General features: G+C 56.7%; 1 protein-coding gene across 2 annotated transcripts in view; it reads left to right on the top strand.

Annotated features, from left to right (window-relative positions):
• The window catches only part of Grm4 (glutamate metabotropic receptor 4), an 82588-nt gene extending 63702 nt beyond the window's left edge, over positions 1-18886 (top strand). For both annotated transcript variants that reach the window (XM_042265700.2, XM_042265701.2), the window contains 5 exons: positions 5171-5371; positions 5575-5711; positions 8036-8971; positions 12980-13226; positions 17942-18886. In XM_042265700.2, the coding sequence (XP_042121634.1) occupies positions 5171-5371; positions 5575-5711; positions 8036-8971; positions 12980-13226; positions 17942-17991 (1571 nt within the window). In that variant the 3' untranslated portion in view covers positions 17992-18886. The remainder of the gene's footprint in view (positions 1-5170; positions 5372-5574; positions 5712-8035; positions 8972-12979; positions 13227-17941) is intronic.
• Positions 18887-22018: the final 3132 nt, after the last annotated feature.

Raw genomic sequence — 22018 nt, 5'->3', positions numbered from 1 at the left:
CCTCTGTAAAGCGCCTGCACCCGCCTGGCGTGGTGGAGTACAGCTGGACTTTGAGCACTTGGGAGGCTGAGGCAGGAGAATCACCCTGGTACTAGAGGCTAACTTGGGCTATAGAGTGAGACCCTACCCCCCAAAACAAACAGAACCCCCTAACTAACCAAACAAAACCATAAACAACAGGTGTGGAGTCAGGTATCAAAGCCTGGTCAACCTGGGGGGGCAGAAGGGACATGGACGTGAGTCTTGTCAGCACCACCATGTGGGATGGTGCAGCCCGGGCAAGGTGACTCGTGTGCGTGTGCGTGTGCGTGTGCGTGTGCGTGTGTGTGCGTGTGTGTGTGTGTGTGTGTGTGTGTGTGTGTGCATGTGAATCTGTGCGTGTCTGGGGATGGCAAGGGGTCTGGCTCAATCCTGAAGGTGTCTACAGGAGTGGCACTCAGGACGGTGGCGGCGTGGGGCACGTGGGGGAGTGGAGAGGAGCTGTGGACTTTGATTATTTCAACCTTGAAAACTCATTCCGATTACAATTTACAACCTGGCGACAAAGGCTGCGGTCTCCGCAGTGACTACCGCTCAGGGCTTTGAGGGAGAAAATCCTCCCCACGTTCCCAGCCGCCTGTCACCCGTGGCTGAGCCAAATGCATCTCTGCCTCACGGTGCCCCGGGACACAATTAGGACATCTTCAAACTGTTGCGGCTGTCACCGCACCATGTGTCTGGAATTTATTTTCTCCTGTGGCTCTTCGCACGTGTGCCTCACCTCCTCCCAGAGCTTCCAGGCTCCGGCTGGGCCTGGGGTTCCACGCATCTGCGAGAGAGGGGGCACTGACCCCCTTTCCCCTGCCATCCCCTGCTCTAGACCTGCAGACAGGGAGTCCCCAGTGTTGTCTCGGCCTGGCTAGACACCCCTGGAGCAAGAGGTTAGGGTTCAGCTCACCACCCCATTGAAGGGCACTTTGGCTTGTCATTATTGCCTTCTGTGGGGTACAGGCCATCATTATTGCCTTTTGTGGGGTACAGGCCATCATTATTGCCTTCTGTGGGGTACAGGCCTGGAGTCCAAGGCTGGCAAGGGAAGGAAAGGAAGGAGAGAGGGAGAGATGTAGAAGACAGACAGAGATGTGGAAGACAGAGATGTAGAAGACGGAGATGTAGAAGATGGAGATGTAGAAGACAGAGATGTAGAAGACAGAGATGTAGAAGACAGAGATGTGGAAGACAGAGATGTGGAAGACAGAGATGTAGAAGGCTCTCACAGCCTGGCCCGCTCTCAGTAGGCCATTTTAGGGTGTGTCATCTGGAGCTGGGCCAGCATATTGAGGAGTCGGTGGCCCGCCCTGTGATACTCTGCCAGGTGGAGTCAGGTGGGCGTGAGTCTGCACTCAGAACCCTTCCACACCGCTCTAGCGGAGACAGGCTTCCCTGCCGAGGCAGCTCCTGGAGGGTGTCTGTGTCCTTAATGTCTCTTTCCCCAGTGACCTATGACCCCACTGGAGGCACAGAGTGGCCCTGGAGCTAGCTGGTGCTCCATCAGGGTTCTGTGAAAAGGTTCCATGGGGAGCCAGGGGCAGGAGAGGTCAGGGGTATTGCTCCAGAGGGGCAGCCGGGCCTCCGAGCCACATTCTGCGGCTGCAGCAGCCTCCTGCGCCATTCTGCATGCTTGCCTGATAACGTACTTCTTGTTGGATGCGCTGTGAGGGAATGGGGTTCAGGGCCTGGGTGGGGGTACCAGGAGGGGGTCCCGGCTGGGATATTGAGCTGAGTCCTGGTTCTGGGAGAGGCTCTTTGGGGACTGAGTCCAGCCCCCCTTTTTCCTGCAGCCTTGTTCTCTTCTCGCCTCTCAGCATCCCGTGGTGGAGGCTCTGACAGGAAGACAGGGTGGGCGGACTGGAGGACCTGCATCCTCCTATTCCAGCTGTTGCCTTGACCGGGAACTGACAGTCTGTTAGCACATTCGGCAGTGGGGCTCAGAGGAGGCACAGGGCCAGCGTGGTGGGGAGAGGTGCAGGCTAGCTCTGGAGACTGGGGCTCTTGCCCTGCCACCCAGAGGCCCCACCCTGTCTGCGAGGCTGGAGCACACCTCTCCTGGCCTCTGTTTTCTTATTTGTGACAAGAAGGTTGAGGCAGGTAACCAACAACCACACCCCCCACCCCATCCCAGCATATTGATTGCTGCTGGCATCTCCAATGTCCACTCTCAACCAATGAATGCCTACCCTGGATGAGCCAAGGATAGTCCTGGCCAGCAGGGCTAAGTGACCAGGATAGCCACTAGTGACAGGCGCCACAGCCCATCAGCCCCGCCTGTCGGACCCAAGGGACTGAGTGCCTTTTCTGGTGTGAGGGGATTGGATAGTGGGGTACACACTAGAGATGGGCACTGACCTCTCCTTACCCCAGGTCTGCTTCTGAGGTGACCTGGGCAGAGGGATGGACATGTTGACCTCCAGAGTTCCTAGGGAGTGGGGGCTGAGTGCTCACCCCGTTCACAGGGCCTCTGTACATGCTCTCCGTGTCCTTGGCCAAGATCTGGGAGTGTGCCCAAGACCCAGCCAGTGTCCTTGTTTCGCTTTGTGGCTAGGCGGTGTGCAGGGTTATGGCTTCGGGGCCCCGTCCATTTTATCCCTTCTCCCAACACCTCCGGGGCCCTGGACTCATTCCAGCATTCTTACCTGCTTCCTTCCCGTGCCCAGCATCAGGGATAGGCCTGGGGTTAGAATGCCTGCACCTAGCTCCTGGCCTGGGGTTAGAATGCCTGCACCTAGCTCCTGGCCTGGGTTAGAATGCCTGCACCTAGCTCCTGGCCTGGGTTAGAATGCCTGCACCTAGCTCCTGGCCTGGGTTAGAATGCCTGCACCTAGCTCCTGGCCTGGGTTAGAATGCCTGCACCTAGCTCCTGGCCTGGGTTAGAATGCCTGCACCTAGCTCCTGGCCTGGGTTAGAATGCCTGCACCTAGCTCCTGGCCTGGGTTAGAATGCCTGCACCTAGCTCCTGGCCTGGGTTAGAATGCCTGCACCTAGCTCCTGGCCTGGGTTAGAATGCCTGCACCTAGCTCCTGGCCTGGGTTAGAATGCCTGCACCTAGCTCCTGGCCTGGGTTAGAATGCCTGCATCTAGCTCCTGCTAGGACCCTGCTTGTTGCCCAGTGTTTTTGTGCCTCAGTCTCTCCATCGCTGCAAAGGGATCAACTACTCATGTCAGCAACGTAAAGATTCAGTGACATCCTGAGACCCACATGGTGGAAACAGGTTTGACTCCTCCAAATTGTTCTCTGACCTCCACATGTGGGCTGTGGCACATGAGCTCACACACATAATAAATAATAAATGTAATTCAAAAAAATTACAAAAGAAATAAGGGGGCTGGAGAGATGGCCCAGTGGTTAAGAGCACTGCCAGAGGACCCGGGTTCAATTCCCAGCACCCAAGTGGTGGCTCACAGCCGTGTATAACTGCAGCTCCAGGGGATCCAATGCCCTTGGCTGACTTCCACTGGCGTGCACATACATGCATGAAGACAAAACGCTCATACACATAAAGTAAAACAAATCAATCTTAAAAATAATAAAGAATTCAACAAGCTGATCCGTAAAGCCCGGCCCATAGCGGGCTCAGCATAGCTTCTGGTTTGGGGGAGCTCAGCACATATTGGAAGACAGAGTTTTTAAAATCATCACTATCACGTAGGGCCCAGGCCAGGAGCTGCTGCCTCTAGGAAGACTTTCTGAATGTTGTATCCCAGGGATCTCTGCTGCCACTTCAGAAGCCCCCATTCTGGCCACTCGTACCGAGATGACCCTGTTGGGCCACCTGCCTGTGCCTCGTCTCCTCACAGTCTCACCCCTGCCAGCTGAGGACACCCGGACCTCTGGAAGCCCAGCGACTTGCACAGGGCTGCTGAGCAGAGTCTGGGCGGCCATGGAGGGGGGCGGGCGTTGTAAGAAGCCTTCCCAGGAATGTCGAAAGATCTCCCCCTCCTCATAAGGGCCCAGTCACAACCAAAGTTTGAGTCTACGATACTTCCCCTGGGAAACTGATGAGTTTATTAGACTTACTTACAGAGCATGGGGGAGGGGTTCAGGCAGGAGTGTGGGGTGACCGCAAAGTAGCCACACTGGAACGTCTGCACTCTGAATGACAACTCCTCCGTGGCCACATAGATGGAGCCTCCTTCCACGCATGTCCCCCAGTTTGTATGCTCTAGAACCTCCCCGTGACCCAAGGCCACATGCAACTAAGGAAGAGTTGCATCCAAGTGGCTGGGAGAAGTGACTAGAGGCTCACGTGAGGGTCCAGCGACCCCGGCATCCCTTCCTCTGTGAAGGAGTCCAGCTGCGATGGATGACCTGTTGATGCAGGCACAGCTGGTCTGGTGAAGAGGGCAGCTGTTTTCTCGGAGGGTGGTATCCTACAGCGGGAGTATGTGGAGGAGGTGGGGGCCTCCGTCAGCAGTGAGAAGGCTGCTAGGTGGGTCCGCTCACTCCGCTCCTGGGAAGCCTGTGACTGAGGCGGGGAGGCATGGCCAGGCTGATGACAACTTCTGGTGTCAAGTGACGAGAAGCCATCGAGGACACCAGGAAGCCAGATTTAGCCTCTCTGGGCCTCCTTTGATCTGTTTCTTAGGAAGAGGGGGTCATGCTCTGGAGTGGCAGGCCACGGTGAGCTGCTTTGGGGATACCACGGCCCTCGGGAGAGACACAGCTCCTGTCCTGGCTGTTTCCAAGCCTGTGACCCCAGGCCGGCTCAGAGGGCTAGCAGATGCTACAGCCCGAAGGATGTTGCCGGGTCTCTGCCTGCTGACGGTGGCAGGATCAACGGGCTTGTCCTGGCTCTTCTAGGGCCTAGTGGGGTATAGTGTAGGGCTGTGGACTCCCTTTTCCCCTCTGAGGCCACCTTCTGGGCTCCTCTGGAGCACCCTCTCCGTATACACACGGGGATGAAGCACGCATGGGGTTCCAATCAGGAGACCTGGCTCTGTCCAGCCTGGAGTTCCCAATCGGGAGACCTGGCTCTGTCCAGCCTGGAGTTCCCAATCGGGAGACCTGGCTCTGTCCAGCCTGGGGCTCCCAATCGGGAGACCTGGCTGTGTCCAGCCTGGGGTATGCCCAGGCCCCCACTGCTCCGCTGAGCTCAGAGGGTCTCATCGCGCCCGGCATGGTGTTCCCTCACAGACCGAGAGCGCATCGGGCAAGACTCTGCCTATGAACAGGAGGGGAAAGTGCAGTTCGTCATTGACGCCGTGTACGCCATGGGCCACGCACTGCACGCCATGCATCGTGACCTGTGTCCTGGCCGCGTAGGACTCTGCCCTCGCATGGACCCTGTGGATGGTACCCAGCTGCTGAAGTACATCCGAAACGTCAACTTCTCAGGTGGGGGCATGGAGCAGGACACTACGTGACCCCGGGGTGGCCTGGGCCATGCAGCTGCAGGGTATAGAAGTCTGGGCTCATGGGCGTGGGAATGGTGGTCTCTTCAGATGTTCTGTGCAGGAGTCTTCCCAGAGATGCCTCTGTCTTGAGTTTATAAGCCTCCCTGTGCCTGGGTAAAGGCCCAGCAAAGTCCTTCCCTGCAGGTATTGCAGGGAACCCTGTAACCTTCAATGAGAATGGAGACGCACCAGGACGTTATGACATCTACCAGTACCAACTGCGCAATGGCTCGGCTGAGTACAAAGTCATCGGCTCCTGGACTGACCACCTGCACCTCAGAGTAAGCATGAGGATGGGAGGGAACATGGGGGAACAGGGTGCAGAGGCCAGGCGGGGCCGGAGGTCACTGGCTGACGCCAAGCTATCTGAGCGTGAGACCTCACTGGAAGGCAGCCATTTCACCCGAGAGATGCCCTGCTTTCCTCCTTGCCCTTGGGGTGATACCTCCAGCAGTGAACAGTTTTGTTTTGCTTTGGGTTTTGTTGTGGTTGAGAGGAAGCGCCATAGTGAGTTGTCTGGGGCTTGGACTCTGCCCTGCAAAGATGGAGGGAGAGACGCGTTCCCAGCAGGCAAAGCACGCCGCCTTGCAGTCTCTTCCAGGCATCATCCAGGCAAGGAGCCCCTGCAGCCCTGCCCAGCACGGATCCCCGTATTCCACGTCCCAGAGCCTTCCAGGCTGGAGCGAGTGTCTCGGGATGCCATCCCTAGGGAGGGGTTCTCCTGAGGTCACATAGCTTGGAGGGACAGAACCTGTTCCTGGAACGAGGTTTCCCCCTGTTAGGTAGAGAGAAGGTGGATGCGGATGTGCTGGGCGCAGAGGGCAGCGGCAGCCAGGCCTGTTCGCAGCGGCAGCCCAGCGCATGCGCGTGCATACCCCCCTATACTGCAGTTCTAACAGTATGCTCTTCCTGAGAGGCCGGTAGCTCTGTGAGGCGAACACTGTCCCGTCCCTCATTCACAGACACTGGGACTGAAGGCTGGGTAGGTGTGTGTGTGCAGTTCTGAAGGTCCTTCCTTCCCTCCCTGCCAGTCTGTCTGTCCCCAAGTCCCAGCTTGCTGGCCCAGCCGGGGCACCCTCCTGATGCCTGTTCCGTCGCTGATCTAGGGAAGGGGCTGAGTCACAGCAGTGTGGCATGGCCAGGGCTGGGCTTTCCAGCTTTCTCCCAGGCCACCAGAGGAGCTGAGGGAGAGGACCAGGGCTAGCAGGCTACCTTAGGGGACCTGCAGATGAAGGAGGCTCTCCCAGTGAGGTACCACAGCATTCCCTGTGGGAGTGACCCGGAGTAGTAAGAGACAAGGTGACTTCATACCTGCTACTCTCGGAACAGGTGGAGGACAGAGACTCAGTGGGCCAAGGAGTTCTCTCAAAGGTTCACAGCCCCAAGCCACACCATGGACCCTAGGACTGGGCCATCTTCATGGGAACCAGGGTTTTCCAGAATACCCACCATCGCCCCGGGCCTCATCATTCCTTCGGGATCGTGGCGTAGCGACTGCTCCCTTTGGCTGCTAGAGTGATACATCCCATAATACCCAGAACCCAAGAAAACCTCTTCATGTAGACCTCCTTTACCCCTTTGCCCCTCCCTCCTCCTTTCTACTCAGTTCTGGAGCTCTCCGAACAGCCTCAACCAGCCTGGCACATTCCTGCAGGAGAGGGCATTCAGTGAACGCACGCACGCACGCACGCACGCACGCACGCACGCACGCACGCACGCACGCACGCACGCACCACACACACTGCATGCACCGCACCGCACCGCACTGCCCTGCTCCGCCCCGCGCCCCGCAAGGTCCCATCTGGCCAGGCTTGTTGCTCTGAGAACGAACTTACTGCCTGGCTGCTTAAGAGGACTCCTTTGATCAGGGCCTGCAGGTTAACCAGGCTCCCTGGCCCAGCACCTGTAGCTTCCCTGGCCACCAGGTTACTCCCTATAATGTTGTAGGGATTTGGTAGGTGTGACACCGCTCCTGTGGCTTGCTTTGCTCCCAGCAACGGCATCTTCAGAGCCCGGGAGCTGTGTTCTCATTTTGTGTCAGATGTAAAGGAATGCTAACCCCGGGGCACTCATTAAGTGGCTTCTGATTAAATCTCTGTTCCTTGCTTTCAGCTGAGCAGGACTCCGGAGTTGCTGGGTGGGAGGAAGCTCAGGGCTGAGCTCTGAGGTAGTTCCTCTTCCACGCCTCCGGCATGAGAACCACACGGGAGGGGCTTGTTCCCACAGGCGGAGATCTAGGAGGGTTGAAACGGGCGTTTCTAACTCACTCCTGGTTGCATGATTTCCAGGCCTCGGGGTTTGAAAGTCAGGACTCCTGGGGTCTTGGTCTTGCACTGGTGCTCAGTATGACTCTAGGGTGTCACGTCTACGGTCCCTAGACTCAGTTTCTCCAGATGAGTATTGAGTTAGTGGTGTCTGGGTCACATGTGTAAGCTGTCTGATTCCAGCTGTCAGCCAGTCAGCTCAGATGAAGTCCAGGAAGCTGGGCCTGTGGCCAGTGATTCAGGTGTGCAGCCAGAGAGCTCGGGGGTGGTGGTGGCGGAGGGTAAGGTCTGGGCGCTGCCAGCATGTCCCGAAGCCAGCTCTGTGGTGCTGTCCTTGCCAGATAGAGCGGATGCAGTGGCCGGGGAGTGGCCAGCAGCTGCCGCGCTCCATCTGCAGTTTGCCCTGCCAGCCGGGCGAGCGGAAGAAGACCGTGAAGGGCATGGCTTGCTGCTGGCACTGTGAGCCCTGCACAGGGTACCAGTACCAGGTGGACCGCTACACCTGCAAAACCTGCCCCTACGACATGCGGCCCACAGAGAACCGCACGGGCTGCCAGCCCATCCCCATCATCAAGCTGGAGTGGGACTCACCCTGGGCCGTCCTGCCTCTCTTCCTGGCCGTGGTGGGCATTGCCGCCACATTGTTTGTGGTGGTCACTTTTGTGCGCTACAACGATACCCCCATCGTCAAGGCCTCGGGCCGGGAGCTGAGCTATGTGCTGCTGGCGGGCATCTTTCTGTGCTACGCCACTACCTTCCTCATGATCGCAGAGCCCGACCTGGGGACCTGCTCGCTCCGCCGCATCTTCCTGGGGCTCGGCATGAGCATCAGCTACGCAGCCCTGCTCACCAAGACCAACCGCATCTACCGCATCTTCGAACAGGGCAAGCGGTCAGTCAGTGCCCCACGCTTCATCAGCCCAGCCTCACAGCTGGCCATCACCTTCAGCCTCATCTCCCTGCAGCTGCTTGGCATCTGTGTGTGGTTTGTGGTGGACCCCTCCCACTCAGTGGTGGACTTCCAGGACCAACGGACACTGGACCCCCGCTTTGCCAGGGGCGTGCTCAAATGTGACATCTCTGACCTGTCGCTCATCTGCCTGCTGGGCTACAGCATGCTGCTGATGGTCACGTGTACCGTGTATGCCATCAAGACTCGAGGTGTGCCTGAGACCTTCAATGAGGCCAAGCCCATCGGCTTCACCATGTACACCACCTGTATCGTCTGGCTGGCCTTCATCCCCATCTTCTTTGGCACCTCACAGTCGGCCGACAAGGTGGGTGGTGGGGGGCCAGGGGGAATGGCCGAGTGGGGATTGAGAGCAGGAGTCCAGAGCCCAGGCAGCCCCCGGAGACACTTCTATACCTCGTTCTGTTTTCTCTCCCAGTTGCAGGTTTTTCCCCTCTGGGTTTCTCTTGCTTTGTATTTCATCTCTTTATTTATTTATTTTTATTTTTTGTTTGTTGTTTTCTATTTCCCACACTGAGGGCAGGGACAGGCAGAGGCCACACCCCTCCATGGTGTGCCCTTGTGGTGTGTGGCCCCACACCTGAGGGAGATGGCAGCTTGAGATTGCTTTTGGCCTCACCAGGGGGAGAGGGTCACTGCTGGGAGTCCCTCCTGTGTGTCTTGGCGGGAATATCTGGGTCTGCGGCTGCCAGGCCACAACATGGCAGCTAAGGCCCTCCTACTTCACCCATCCCTAGTGGGTTCCTGTATAAGTGAAGCCACGAGAGTCTGTTAAAAGGGTATCAAGGATTTATTAAGATATAAAATGGAGAGAAAATGCACTCACGGATACAGAACAAAGTAAACAGCCGCCGTGGTCCTCCGTTCTGCCCGGGGTGAATGGAACCAGCAGTCCGATCTCCGACCACCACCAGAGAGAGCAAGCACGCCTCTCTCCTCAGTTTTAAGCAGTCATATAACCTGCCAAGAGGCCATGCCCTAAGGCTGGCACTCCAAAGCTATTGGCAGAGTGAATATCCACAACATTCCTGTCCTCCCAGAGGCCAGACCTCTGTCTTCAGGTTCTGGGGCCCAGCCCCATCCTGAACCCCTCCTCTCCCACCCTGGATCCCTGCCCCCCAATCCTGGATCCCTCCTTTCCCATCCTGGACCCCTGCCTCCCAATCCTGGATCCTTGCTCTCTCATCCTGGATCCCTCCTCTCCCATCCTGGATCCCTCCTTTCCCATCCTGCATTCCTGCCCTCCTATCCTGGATACCTGCCCTCCAAGGGGCTCCTCTTGGCACCTGGAAGGAGCTGCTAGGGTGTATCCCCATCAGAGACAGTCCTATCAGAATCCAGACAGGGGCTGGGTTGCATCCTGAGCTGTATTACAGGCTGTCCTCACCAATGTGGCCATGCTTCCCAGCACTAGCCCTTCTCCCAGCCTCCAGATGGGGTCAGGGTGGAGAGATGGAGTTTTGAGTCCTTGCCACTTGGGACACCAGCCTCCATAGAGGCTCCTGCAGCCATAGGTGTGGAGCTCTGACAAGCCAGAGTTAGGGAATACCCCAGCACAAGCTGGGTGGGAACAGGCTGTATTGGAGCCATGCAGTGGGTATGGGGCAGGGAGGGGAGAGAGAGAGAGAGAGAGAGAGAGAGAGAGAGAGAGAGAGAGAGAGAAGAAGAAGAAGAAGAAGAAGAAGAAGAAGAAGAAGAAGAAGAAGAAGAAGAAGAAGAAGAAGAGAGGAGAGGAGAGAGAGGAGGGGGGGAGAGAGAGGGGAGAGAGAGAGAGAGAGAGAGAGAGAGAGAGAGAGAGAGAGAGAGAGAACAGATGTAAGCATGACCTTCTCACGTGTGCCTGCTCAGCAGTGGATGAGCTGTGTGTGAGGTACACAGGGCTATGGGCATGAGGGCCTGATGTGTGCTGAGGGATTCACAGCTGCCTGTATGGATGGGTGTGTGTGCACAGGGGTGCAGGAGCTGGTGGGCACATACAGGTGGCCACGCAGCTGTCTGAATGGATCTGTGTGTAGGCATGTGCACCCAGCTGCAGGGAAGGGTGTAAGTCGGGTGTGTGTGAGTTCAGGCACATGTGTGTTACATATACACGGGTGCAGGTGTTAGCAGGACTGCATGGCTCCCCTGGTGTCATGTGAGGCAGCCCGGGCTGTTCTGGCGAGCCAGTGATGGCTCCTTTGCCTTAGCCAGGATTCTCAGGATTGACAGCTGTGAGGTGTTGCTGTGAGCCATCTAAAGTGGCCGTTCTCTTTTGTGTAGGGCACTGCTCACCAGCCTTGGGCAGGATGTGGCTGTGGATCAGCTGGGATAGAGGAGGTTCCTGATCTGTACAGCACCCGCAGTCCCCCTGGGTCAGCCTGAGTGGACGCCCAAAGTGGGCGGAGCTTCTCCGCTCCCCAGGCCCTCTCAGAACCCTGGCACAGAGACATCGGACTGTGGTCCACACATCCAAACCCTGCTCTATGCTTTGTCCCCCATCAAATCCCTTCCTCCACTGGGGGCCTGTGGCTGTGGCTGGCAGAATTTCAGGCATAGCTCCATGACGAAGCTGCAGTGCTAGCAGAGCTGGTCTGCCTGAGAACAGGACGGTGGCATGGCTGGCCCTGGGGCTGGGAGACGGTTAGGTGGTGAGGTCCCATGGCAGGCTGCCCCTTGGTCTGATGCCTTTAAGACCACGCTGAGGTCTGGCTCCCTCCTACGTTCCTTGCCCCGACTCAGGTGCCACCTGAGCTCTAGAGGGCCATGGTTTCTCTAGAAGGGACCACCAGCCACCTGCCCTGGGAGCCATGTATGCCCCCACACAGGGGACTCCCGAAAAGGTGCTGGAGCCAGAGACCAGCTCCAGAGTTGGAGGGGAAGTCTGAGTCCTGGGGCAAGGAGAGGATCTAGGGGGGCAGCCGTTCTTCTACCTGGAGGTGGCTAGGACCCCAGGGAGCTAGAGAGCAGATCTTCAGCAGCTTTAACTCTAGTCTGAGCTGCTCTTGAACCCTTTGTGTCTTCAGAAAGACTCCTGGGCTGAAAAGGGAAATAACCCAGAAACAGTGACTGGGTTCAGCACTGGACGCCATTTATAGACTGGGGCAAAGGCACACACAGGGTTCCTGTGCACATATTACATACAGTCCAAAATGCTGCTCACTCTGCCTGTGTCAATGAACAGTGGGGGCCATACGCCCAAAGAGGCTTGCCCAGCATCTCACTATGGGCCAGGGTAGATGGCACCTTCTCTCTCAGGACCTCTGTGACTTCAGAAAGAAGTGTAGGCTTGTGCCCTACACTGCTGGGCCAGCGGTGAGGTGTGCAAGATGCCACTGGGAGTCCTGGCAGTCTTCTTGGAAGAACGGAGCATCAGCTGCACTCTAGCGCAGGAACCCAGGCTCGGGGTCATTTCCAGTCTCCTCCACGACAGCATCTGGGGCCCCAGCTGAGCTGAGAGGGGCAGCCAGGGCCGGGATCACCTGTCAGAAAGGAGGAGGTGGGAGGGAACCTGGGCGGGGCTGTGGCAGTTGCTGGGCTCTGTTTGGAGGGCTTCCGCCACTGAAGAATGGATTATCCGACACCCAGATTAATGGGCTTTTATTTTACTAAACATCTGTCACCGTTAGTGCTGGTGAGCGAGCGTGAAATGAGCTTTGACAGCCTTGCTGCCACGGCCGTCTTCCGCTGGGTGTCGTGGGTCCCCTGCCGGGGCCTGTTCCACATGGGTGGCACATGGTGGAGAGTCACCGGCTGAGGGGCTGCTGGGAGCCATGCCAAGGCACCAGTGGGTGCTCATGTCACCCACAGCAGCCCTGTGCAGGGACCGCTCCCACGGAGGTCAGCCCTGGTCCCCAAGAGCGTGCTGGAGACATTTCTCCCAGTTGGATGGGGGGGGGTTCCATGGGCTTCTGCCACTCTACACACAGACGGTGCTTCCCATACCCTGACCACTGTTAACCCTGCCCTCACCACAGCCCTGTGAGGTAGGTACTACAGTTTTCAGGTCTGTGTTGTACATAAGGAAACTGAGGCACAAGGACTGACCTGTCCAAGTTCACAAGCTAGGATGTGAGTCCCAGGAATTCTGAAGTCCCAGCTCCATACGATGGCGTCCTCCTGCTCAAAGCCGTCAGGCCTATCCCAGCTGTCTCTTCCTAAGAGGGTGCCGGGCAGGCCAGGGCCCTCTAGGATGACAGGTAGCTGAGCAGAGTGGGGTGGATGGAGCTGGAGCAGGGCAGGGCAGGGCTGGGCCAGGTGGGTGGAGTCGTGGCAGAGTGGTGCGGACTGCATGGCATGAGGTGAGGCTGCTCTGACCCCCACCTGTGGCCACCCACAGCTGTACATCCAGACAACCACACTGACGGTCTCCGTGAGTCTGAGCGCCTCTGTGTCCCTGGGAATGCTCTACATGCCCAAAGTCTACATCATCCTCTTCCACCCGGAGCAGAACGTGCCCAAGCGCAAGCGCAGCCTGAAAGCCGTGGTCACCGCAGCTACCATGTCCAACAAGTTCACACAGAAGGGCAACTTCAGGCCCAATGGGGAAGCCAAGTCAGAGCTGTGTGAGAACCTGGAGGCCCCAGGTGAGTGTGTAGCCTCGTCCCTGTCTCCCAGGCCCTGCCCCACCCCTTTCCCGCACAGGCGCCTGCAGGCCTCATAACTGCCTGCTCTCTGGTAACCAGTGGGAGACAGTAGGTTGCAGGCGAGCACAGTTGTCCCGTCCAGCCCTTCCTGGTGGCTTCAGAGAACTTCCGAGGCTCCCTGTGGGGGGGGCCACATCCTTCTGTGCCAGCTGACCTGGTTCCTGCAGGGTGCTGAGACCCCACCACATCTCTGTTCTGGCAGCATCTCTCAGTCCCTCTGGGGGCAGGGCTGCCACAGAGGCCCAGTTCCTGGAGTAACCCAGGAGGGGTCTTTGGCTTTGTCCCTAATGGGGTCTGAAAGATGTGCACTGAGGACATGGCCATCCTGTGATAGGTGGGTAAGGATGGAGTGGGTGGGACTTGACTGATGTCCCCATGGATCAGCATCTCCCCAGGGGCTTGTCAGAGATCTCAGAAAGAGGGTCCTGAGCTGGAGGCAGCATACAGAGCCAGGTAGTGGCAGCAGGGACCAGCTCGACCTGGACTTGACCCCCAGAGGAAGTGAGACCGACCTCAACATGGTGTCTTTCCCTGAGCTATGGCTCCCCTGTCTCTGGGGTCCCCATCCTCTATGTGGGGCAATACGCCTGACTTCGGATGTGTCCCCCAGCTTGTGTTAACAGCCCCCCCCCCACCTTACTTCCCTATTCTTGCTCCTCCTCCTAAAAAACCATGTAACCCCTGCCCTCTGATCCCGGCTCTTCCTTCAGGTACTGCCTGGAGATGGGAAGGGCAGGGTGTCCCCTCTGGCTTTCATCTTCTCCTGACTGTCAAGGGTCCTCAGAGCAGCTGCATCTCTTTCTGGCCTGAGCACGGGGACCCCTTGCTCCTTCCTGTGGACATTTGCCCATTCCAGCCCGATTCCTTCAAGGCCCTGCACACCAGTGCAGAAGCAGCTTTGCACACAGCTCCACACGCGAATGGACAGACACTCACATGCACACAAACGCATGCATTCACACACATGCACTGCCATCTCCCCAGAGCAGGATGTATCAATGCTATAACTTGGGAGGACGACACTATTGCACTTATCAATCAGAGGGGCCACAGGATCGAGGGCCTTCACAGGGTTCTGAGGGCCCCACTGACATTGTCCCTCTGCCCTGCTCAGGCCGATCACAAGGTCATAAGAGGAAGTACGGCAGGGAGGGGAGGCCAAGCGCCCACCCTGCTCCTGCGAGGTAGGGCCCAGAGCCCTCTGCAGCCAGGGCCGAGGTGGCAGCTCCTTGTGTCCCCTGTCTCTCAGTGACAGGGCTGCTCAGTGATCAGTTCTAGGGACAGCCCAGATGAGGGGGTGGGAGGGAGGAGTGGGGGGGTCACTTCCATGCAGCAGGGACATATTTCACCCTGTCAGGTCAGGCCACATATCTTTAAACAAACAACAGAATAAATAATTTAGAACCCTGATTGCAGGCGGATTGGTGCCGAGTCACAGGGCGACAAGTGGTGGCCGCGAGCCTCGTGCCTCAAGCTGTCTTGCAAACTGCTCTATGATTGGCTGGTGATGGAGAACCCTTGGGAGGGCTCTGCCACACCTTCGTGCCTCCACTCACAAAGAGGGCACTTCTGCAGCGCCAGGCACCCACCCCGGCCCCGCTGGCACAGCACCTTTCTGTCCAGCGTCTTAGAACTGAGGGTTTCATCTGCCCCGGCCCGAGTGCCAGCTGCTGTGTTCATCGGCACGTGGTTCACAGGTAGAGATGTTCCCGCTTGAGGAGGGTTAGTTTGTTGGCCGGTTGTATGGCAGTTGCTGAGGAGGCCCTGATGGTGGCCCAGGCCCCCTCCCGGATGGCTGATTCTTTCTGTGTGCCTTACTGCTAGTCAACTTGCTGTTCCCATTTTCCAGATGGTGAGACAGGCTTTGAAAAAGGGTTGAGGGCCCCCTGGTTTGCAGCTGAGGGCTGAGACCCCCATTCTGCAAGCTCTGGAGCCAGTGATTCCAGTAGTTTAGAGGAAACAGGCAGCTGTGGCTAGTGGGACCCGGATGTCCCTTGCCATGTGCTCTTTTCTTGTTCCCTTAACAGCTACTGGTGCAGCAGGGCCTGAGGCGTGCATCCCCCGCAGGGGGTTAGCTCCCACCACTGCTGAGGTTTCTTTCTCTCTCTAGGCCCTGAGCCACTGGAGGGTCTTGCAGCTGGGAGACAGTTTTCATCAGTTTGCACAGGGTGATGGGGTCGGGGGCTGGTTCACGGAAGCCAGGACTGCCAGAGGGACCACCCACTGTGGTTCTGCTGCGGCAATGGGGTTCAGATGGTGAAGTGTTGAAAGTTTTGGCGGTCATTTGGGAAAAGAATCCCAGGCACAAAGGGCCACCTTACTTGTTTATTCTAACTGTAGGTAGGGAAACTGAGGCTCATCAGGAAAAGGAGGAAGCCACCCAGGTTATCCAGGAAGGAGGAAGCCCCCTCCTACTAAAATGGACCTCTACAGGCTTCTCACCCAGCACACCCGCCATCCTGCATCCCAGACTCTTCTCCTGAGTCCTAGTCCATCCCAGGCCCAGGATGCCTCCCACTTCTGTCCCATCATCCTGCAATCTTGCTTATCCAGCTCCCTGGAGAGATTCAGGGGTGCTTTGCATACTTCTGTTCTTATCTTTCCCTGAATGTTAGGGCACATTTCCTTCCATTGCACCCAGCTTCTGCTTGATACTTCTTCAGACAGGGAGCCAGCTACCACTTAAGGTCACTTGCCCCACCCTATTCCTGGCCTGGAGAAAGTTATTTCTTTAGCTGAACTGAACTCTGGTCCTGAGATCCCAGAAGAAAAACCAAGAAGCTCAAATCAGGCAAATGTTTTTCTCTCTCTAATGTCAAAGAAGATGATAGGTGGGCAGGAGTGAGGTATGGCCCAGGTTCCTTCCATCTTGTTGCTCTTTTGGTTCCCCAGGGATTGAGGCCATCTCCAGTGTTTCCTCTACTCATGAAGCAGACTAGAGAGGGCAGAAGTGCAGGGAAACAACTGTGGTGGAAGCTGCACGTCATCTGTCCTAGTTAGCTTTTCTATTACTGTGATAAACACCATGACCAAAAGCAACTTGGGGCCGGTGGGGGAAGTATTTATTTCATCCTAAAGGTTATAGTCCATCATTGAGTTAAAGCAGAAACACAGGCAGGAGCTTGAAGCAGAAACCACAGAGGAAGGCTGCTTACTGCCTTGTTCTCTGACTCATGCTTTGTTAGCTTTTTATACAGCACAGACCCACCTGCCCGAAGATGGTGGAGCCTACAGTGGGCTGGCCCTTCTGTATCAATCATTAAGACAATTCCTCACAGATAGGGCCACGGGCCAATCTGATCTGGCTAATCCCCCAACGGAGACTCCTTCAAATGACTCTAGGCTGTGTCAAGTTGATAACTGGCCCTAACTAGGACACCATCGCTCCCTTGGATTTAATTAACAAGATTTACCATGGAGCCCTGCTCAGCTACAAGAGAGGCTGGGAAACATCGTCCTTAACGTGGCAGCCACGTGCCCAGTGTAACAGGGACCGGGAGACAATGTGTGGACCTCCATGCTGCCCTGCCCCATCTCCTCTCTTCTAGGTCACCTGTCCCGGGTCCATCCTCATGGGTGTGTCTCCTTTTCAGAGCTGAAAGATTCCCAAGGGAAACAAGTCAGCTCCAAGATGAAGAGAGCATCTTTTCCCATCCAGCCCCTCTCCACCCCAACCTCAGGCACCATCCCTGCCCCTGATGGAGACCCCCAAACCTCCCAAGGCAGGACAAGCCAAGGGTGTGGCCAGCTGCCTCATGCCTCTGGCCTTGCTTCACTGACAACAGAGGCAACCCTCCTTTGGTCCCACTGTGCCCTGGTGGGGTAGGGGAGACCCACATTGCCTCTGAGAGCTGATGTCATCATCGGGCTGGGATCCTAGGGCAGGGTCCTTGAGGGTGCTGTGGCCAGGAAATGAGAGGACCTCAGATGTGCCATGTCAGTCTCAGCTGGGGTGGAGGACATGAATGGGGGCGGGGCAGAGTGACCAAGGCAGAGAATGCCTGGTCCAAGGTCTGCAGACTGAAGGGGACAGGCCCCCAGAAGTGGACAGGATGGATGCCCCAGCGTCTCTAGGACCAGGGACTGGTGTCTCACTTGGGCAGAGGGTATTGTGAGCCCACTGCATGTCTCAGCTGCTTGCCAAGCGAGGCCCCGCTCTGGCTGGCATTCTTTCTCCTCAGCCCTATTCTTCTCCTCTAGGCCACCATGCTAACACACTGAGTGTTTTCTTTTCCAGAATATCTGGGGCTGAACTTCTGAAAGATTTCCCTTGGCGGATGTTTTAAGATTCTGTAATTACATCATACACCCAAAGAACTATTTTAAGGCATGGTAGAGTTAGGGGTTGACAAGGGTTCTCTAGTGGGGAGGTGCCTAGGGAGGTACTCAAAGATGGGGTCACATCTCAGTGACGTGTGAGGAGGAGGCATGCTCCAGGTAATGGCTCACCTGAGCAAAGATGTGGTGGCGGGAATCCCGTGTGGGACCTGGGGCTTCGGATGACAAGAGAGGCAGCTTTGGGACAGGTGTGCCCAGCACCCAGTTGGGGTGCCCTGGGCTGGGACCCTGATGGAGTTCTGTGTGGGCAGTGCCTCTGGGGAAGGAGGCCTTGGGGGAGGCAGTGCTGACGCCTGGCTCTCCTGATCTCTCTCCAGCACTGGCAACCAAACAGACCTATGTCACCTACACCAACCACGCCATCTAACCGGGCTGAGGAGCCACGCCAGTGACGGAGTCACAACCTCCAAGGATGGTGCATCGGGCCAGGGCCACTCCTGCGGGCCCTGCTGATGTCCTGCCTGCCCCATGGGCATCCACGAATGTGGCTTGGTGCTGAGGACAGTAGAAACCCCCGGCCATCACTGCTGGGCAAGCCGTGGTGGGCAACCGGAGGAGGCTGCATGGCCGGGGCAGTTCCAGATTGTGCCACACAGGCCTTCCGTCTGGACCCATGTCGTGCCCAGCTCCAGCACCGGGGCCTGGTCTCCAGACCCGAGCCCTGGCGTTTTCTCCCTCCTGCCTCCGTCTGTCCTGTTGGTGACCCTGGTTGGTCCTTCCCGTCTTTGCGTTTCTCTTCCGTCTTTCGCTCTGCATGTGTTGTCTGTTTGGGCTCTCTGCTTCTGTGTTTTCCTTTCTGCCCCTGCCCCTCCTCTGCCATCTGCCCTGTCCCACGCCTTCTGCTGCCCTGAGTTGCCCCACCCCCGCCCCATGTCACTTCTCATGCATTTTTCTTTTCTGTCCCATCGACTTCATTTTCTTCCAAGTTTTGTTCCCTTTACTCCATCCACCAACTCCTTCATGTTACAAAAGAGAAAAAAAAAGGGGGGGGGGATCAAAACACAAAAAAGCCCAAACACAACTAATCTTGAGTGTGTTGCAAAGTGCTGCGTCCTCCTGGTGGCCTCTGTGTGTCCCTGTGGCCTGCAGCCTGCTCGCCCACCCTACCCGTCTGCCGTGTGTCCTGCCCGCCTGCCCGCCTTGCCCTTCCTGCCAACGACACGGAGTTCAGTGCCTGGGTGTTTGGTGATGGTCCCTGATGTGTAGCATGACTGTTTTTATACTGAGAACATTTCTAATAAAGATAAACACATGGTTTTGCACCTGGCCTGTGTGTCCACTGAGGGCCCCATGCTCAGCCACAACTGGTGGTCAGAGGCCGGAGGGCAGAACTTCAGAAGGCTGCTGGGGGAGGGACGTGGTATCCCAAGTAAAGTGAGCAGGACACTGCAGAATATTCCAGTATCTACTGGGGCTGGAGAGGTGGCTTGGTGGTTACACAGTGTAACATAAATCTTAAAAAGTCTTATTAATAAAAAAAACCTGGAGCCAGATATTGGGTAATTTCTGAAAGATCAGAGAGACAGAACAAGCCACAGCCAACCTCACCTCGCTAACACCTCGGCTGATCTTGTTTCTTCAGACTGAAAGCCTCTGAGTCCTCACCTGAGTGGATCTCAACTGAACTGCTGCTAAAAAGCCTAAAAGCTTAAAAGCCTCTAGTTCCTGGTCCTCAAGCCTTTTATACCTTTCTGCTTCCTGCCATCACTTCCTGGGATTAAAGGCGTGTGTCCTTCCCAAGCAAGACATGAGATCTCAAGTGCTGGGATTAAAGGTGTGTGCCACCATGTCTGGCTCTGTTTCCAATGTGGCCCTGAACTCACAGAGATCTAGATGGATCTCTGCCTCCAAATGCTAGGATTAAGGGTGTGTGCCACCACTGTCTGGCCTCTGTGTCTAATCTAGTGGCTGTTGTTCTCTGATCCCCAGGTAAGTTTTATTAGGGTGCACAATATGTTGGAGGACACACTATATCACCACAATACGGCATCTTGTAGAAGACCCACGTTTGGTGTCAGCATCAACATCAGACATTGTTCCATGCTCCAGTGGATCTGCTGCCCTCTTCTGGAGTTCTTGGGTATCTGCACTCACCCATGCACATATCTGCATGCATACACATACAATTGAAAATAAGGAATCGTTAAAGAAAGAAATAAGTATTTCATCTATCCTACCGTTAACATTTCTCCTGGCCCCTGCCCCCTCCAGACAAGGGCATCCCTTACAGAAATTGGTTCAGGGCACCAGGGTCCCCAGATCCAGCCTTACTGTCCTATCTCCAGGTGCTAAGGTACTCCGGACCCATGGGTTGGCACATGGTACTTCAGGAGTGTGACTCTCCGCGGGTCTGTGCGTCTGTCTGTTCTGGATGTATCCGGCTCCTCTGTGCACACATCTTTGTTGTGTGTGGAGGTCTGGTGTAGACGGCTGACCTAGATTAGTGGCAAGTGTGAGCAGCAGGTGCGCAGGTGTGCGTGGTTGGCAGCTGGCTCCCTTGACAGGTCGGGAGGTGGGGGGGGGGCATGGCTTAGATGCTGGGCTCTGCCGGGAGACAGTCACAGAGCTGGTGACATAAGGAGGCCACAGCTGGCAGTGGGACCCGGCACTTGGCACTGCCCCTCCCCCTGACTCTCCCACCCTATAGCTGGATGACAGGGCTCTGGAGCACCAAAGGGACCTGGGGGCCCTGGGCAGGGAGGCATCAGGGATCAAGTGAGCTATGCAGACGAGATCATTGTGCGATGCACAGCTGAGGTCCCTGACCCCATGAGCCAGCCCTTACTCTGGGGCCAGCTGTTCAGCCTCTGCCTCCCGTTACCATGCCTGCTCATGGCCCCCTGCAGCTGCTAGTGACGGGGAGGAACAAGAACAGCTGTCTCCCTCTGTCTGCGAGGTCAGTCCCAAGACCTCTCAGATTAGGTTCCATCAAGCACTGTGCTAGCACCAGGCTCAGTCAGGCAAACGCAGAATACCGGATCACAGGTGATTTCTGGAAGCTTCCAGGTAAGTAGGTGTACGGGGGAAGGATTGAATTCGAAGGGAAAAGGCATCTTCTGGGGGATTCCCACAGCACCCCAGCCTGGGCACCTTGCCCCGCCGGCTCTGAGGCTCAAGGCTACGCGTGTAGAAGGCCTGGCCCAGAGCTACAGTGGCAGCTTGGCCCATTCCTATGTGTGGTAATCTTGCCATTGTTCTATGATGGAATGGGCACTCAATGGGGGCCATACCTCTCTGTTCCTCTCACAGTCAGGAGAGGATGGTGGGAGCAGCCAAGGTCAGTCCTCAGTCTCCCCTCTCACCCCCACCCCGTGGGCAGGCACAGACTGAGGAATCCCTCCTGCCAGGGAGTCACCCTCAGGAAGCCAGACTAAACTCTGAAATGCTGATTCCTGAGGAACGATGATGGCCACTTAGTGTTTAGTAGGGAAGCCTTGGGCTGGGTGCATCTGAGCCCCTGAACCCAGAGTGTGGGCACAGGAAACAGGGCCCATGATCCTGAGACCGGAAGGATGACCTGCAAATCAGGGGCCCAGCAGTGGGGAACAGATGAGTGTCCTGTACTCTCCGCCTGGAAGACAGTCAGGAAGCGATGGAAACGCTGGTACGGCCTGCTCCGGAAGGTGAGGGGAAGCTCTTCCTGGGCCAGCTGGCAGCTCCCACCCTAAATTCTAAATTAAATTTTATTATCATTTCTTGTTGTACGGGAGATGTTATCACAGGCCTCTTGCACTCTAGGCACACACTCTACCCCTAAGCACCCCAGCAGCCTCCTCTCATTTTTATTTTCTGTTCTGAAACAGCTTTTTCTACACTGACTCTACCTTTAACTTCCAGTTCTGTTGTGCCAGCCTCTGGGGTATCTGGGATAACAGGTCTGCACCCCATCCCACCCCCGAGCCACATGGACAGGTCTGCACCCCATCCCACCCCCAAACCATGTGGACAGGTCTGCACCCCATCCCACCCGAGCCACATGGACAGGTCTGCACCCCATCCCACCCGAGCCACGTGGATAGGTCTGCACCACCACCACCCCAGCCACATGGACAGGTCTGCACCCCATGCCACTCCCTGCTGCATGGACAGGTCTGCACCCCACACCACCCCCTGAGCCACGTGGATAGGTCTGCACCCCTCCCCCGACCCCGGCCACATGGAAAGGTCTGCACCCCATGTCACTCCCTGCTGCATGGACAGGTCTGCACCCCACGCCACCCCCTGAGCCACGTGGAGAGGTATGCACCCTACGCCATCCCCTGAGCCTTGTGGACAGGTGCTGCAGATGCCTAGGATTTTATATTTCAGTAAGACAGGCATTGGAAGACAGGAAGATGGAATCCCCATAGGGCTTGGAACATTCCCCTGGAGTCTCAGTCTTAAGGAGGTTAAGT

This window comes from Peromyscus maniculatus, chromosome 21 (genome assembly GCF_049852395.1).
Source record: "Peromyscus maniculatus bairdii isolate BWxNUB_F1_BW_parent chromosome 21, HU_Pman_BW_mat_3.1, whole genome shotgun sequence".
In the NCBI taxonomy this organism is placed as follows: Eukaryota; Metazoa; Chordata; class Mammalia; order Rodentia; family Cricetidae; genus Peromyscus; species Peromyscus maniculatus.
The sequence above is the reverse complement of the archived record's forward strand: the minus strand, read 5'-3'. Positions and strand labels throughout refer to the sequence as shown.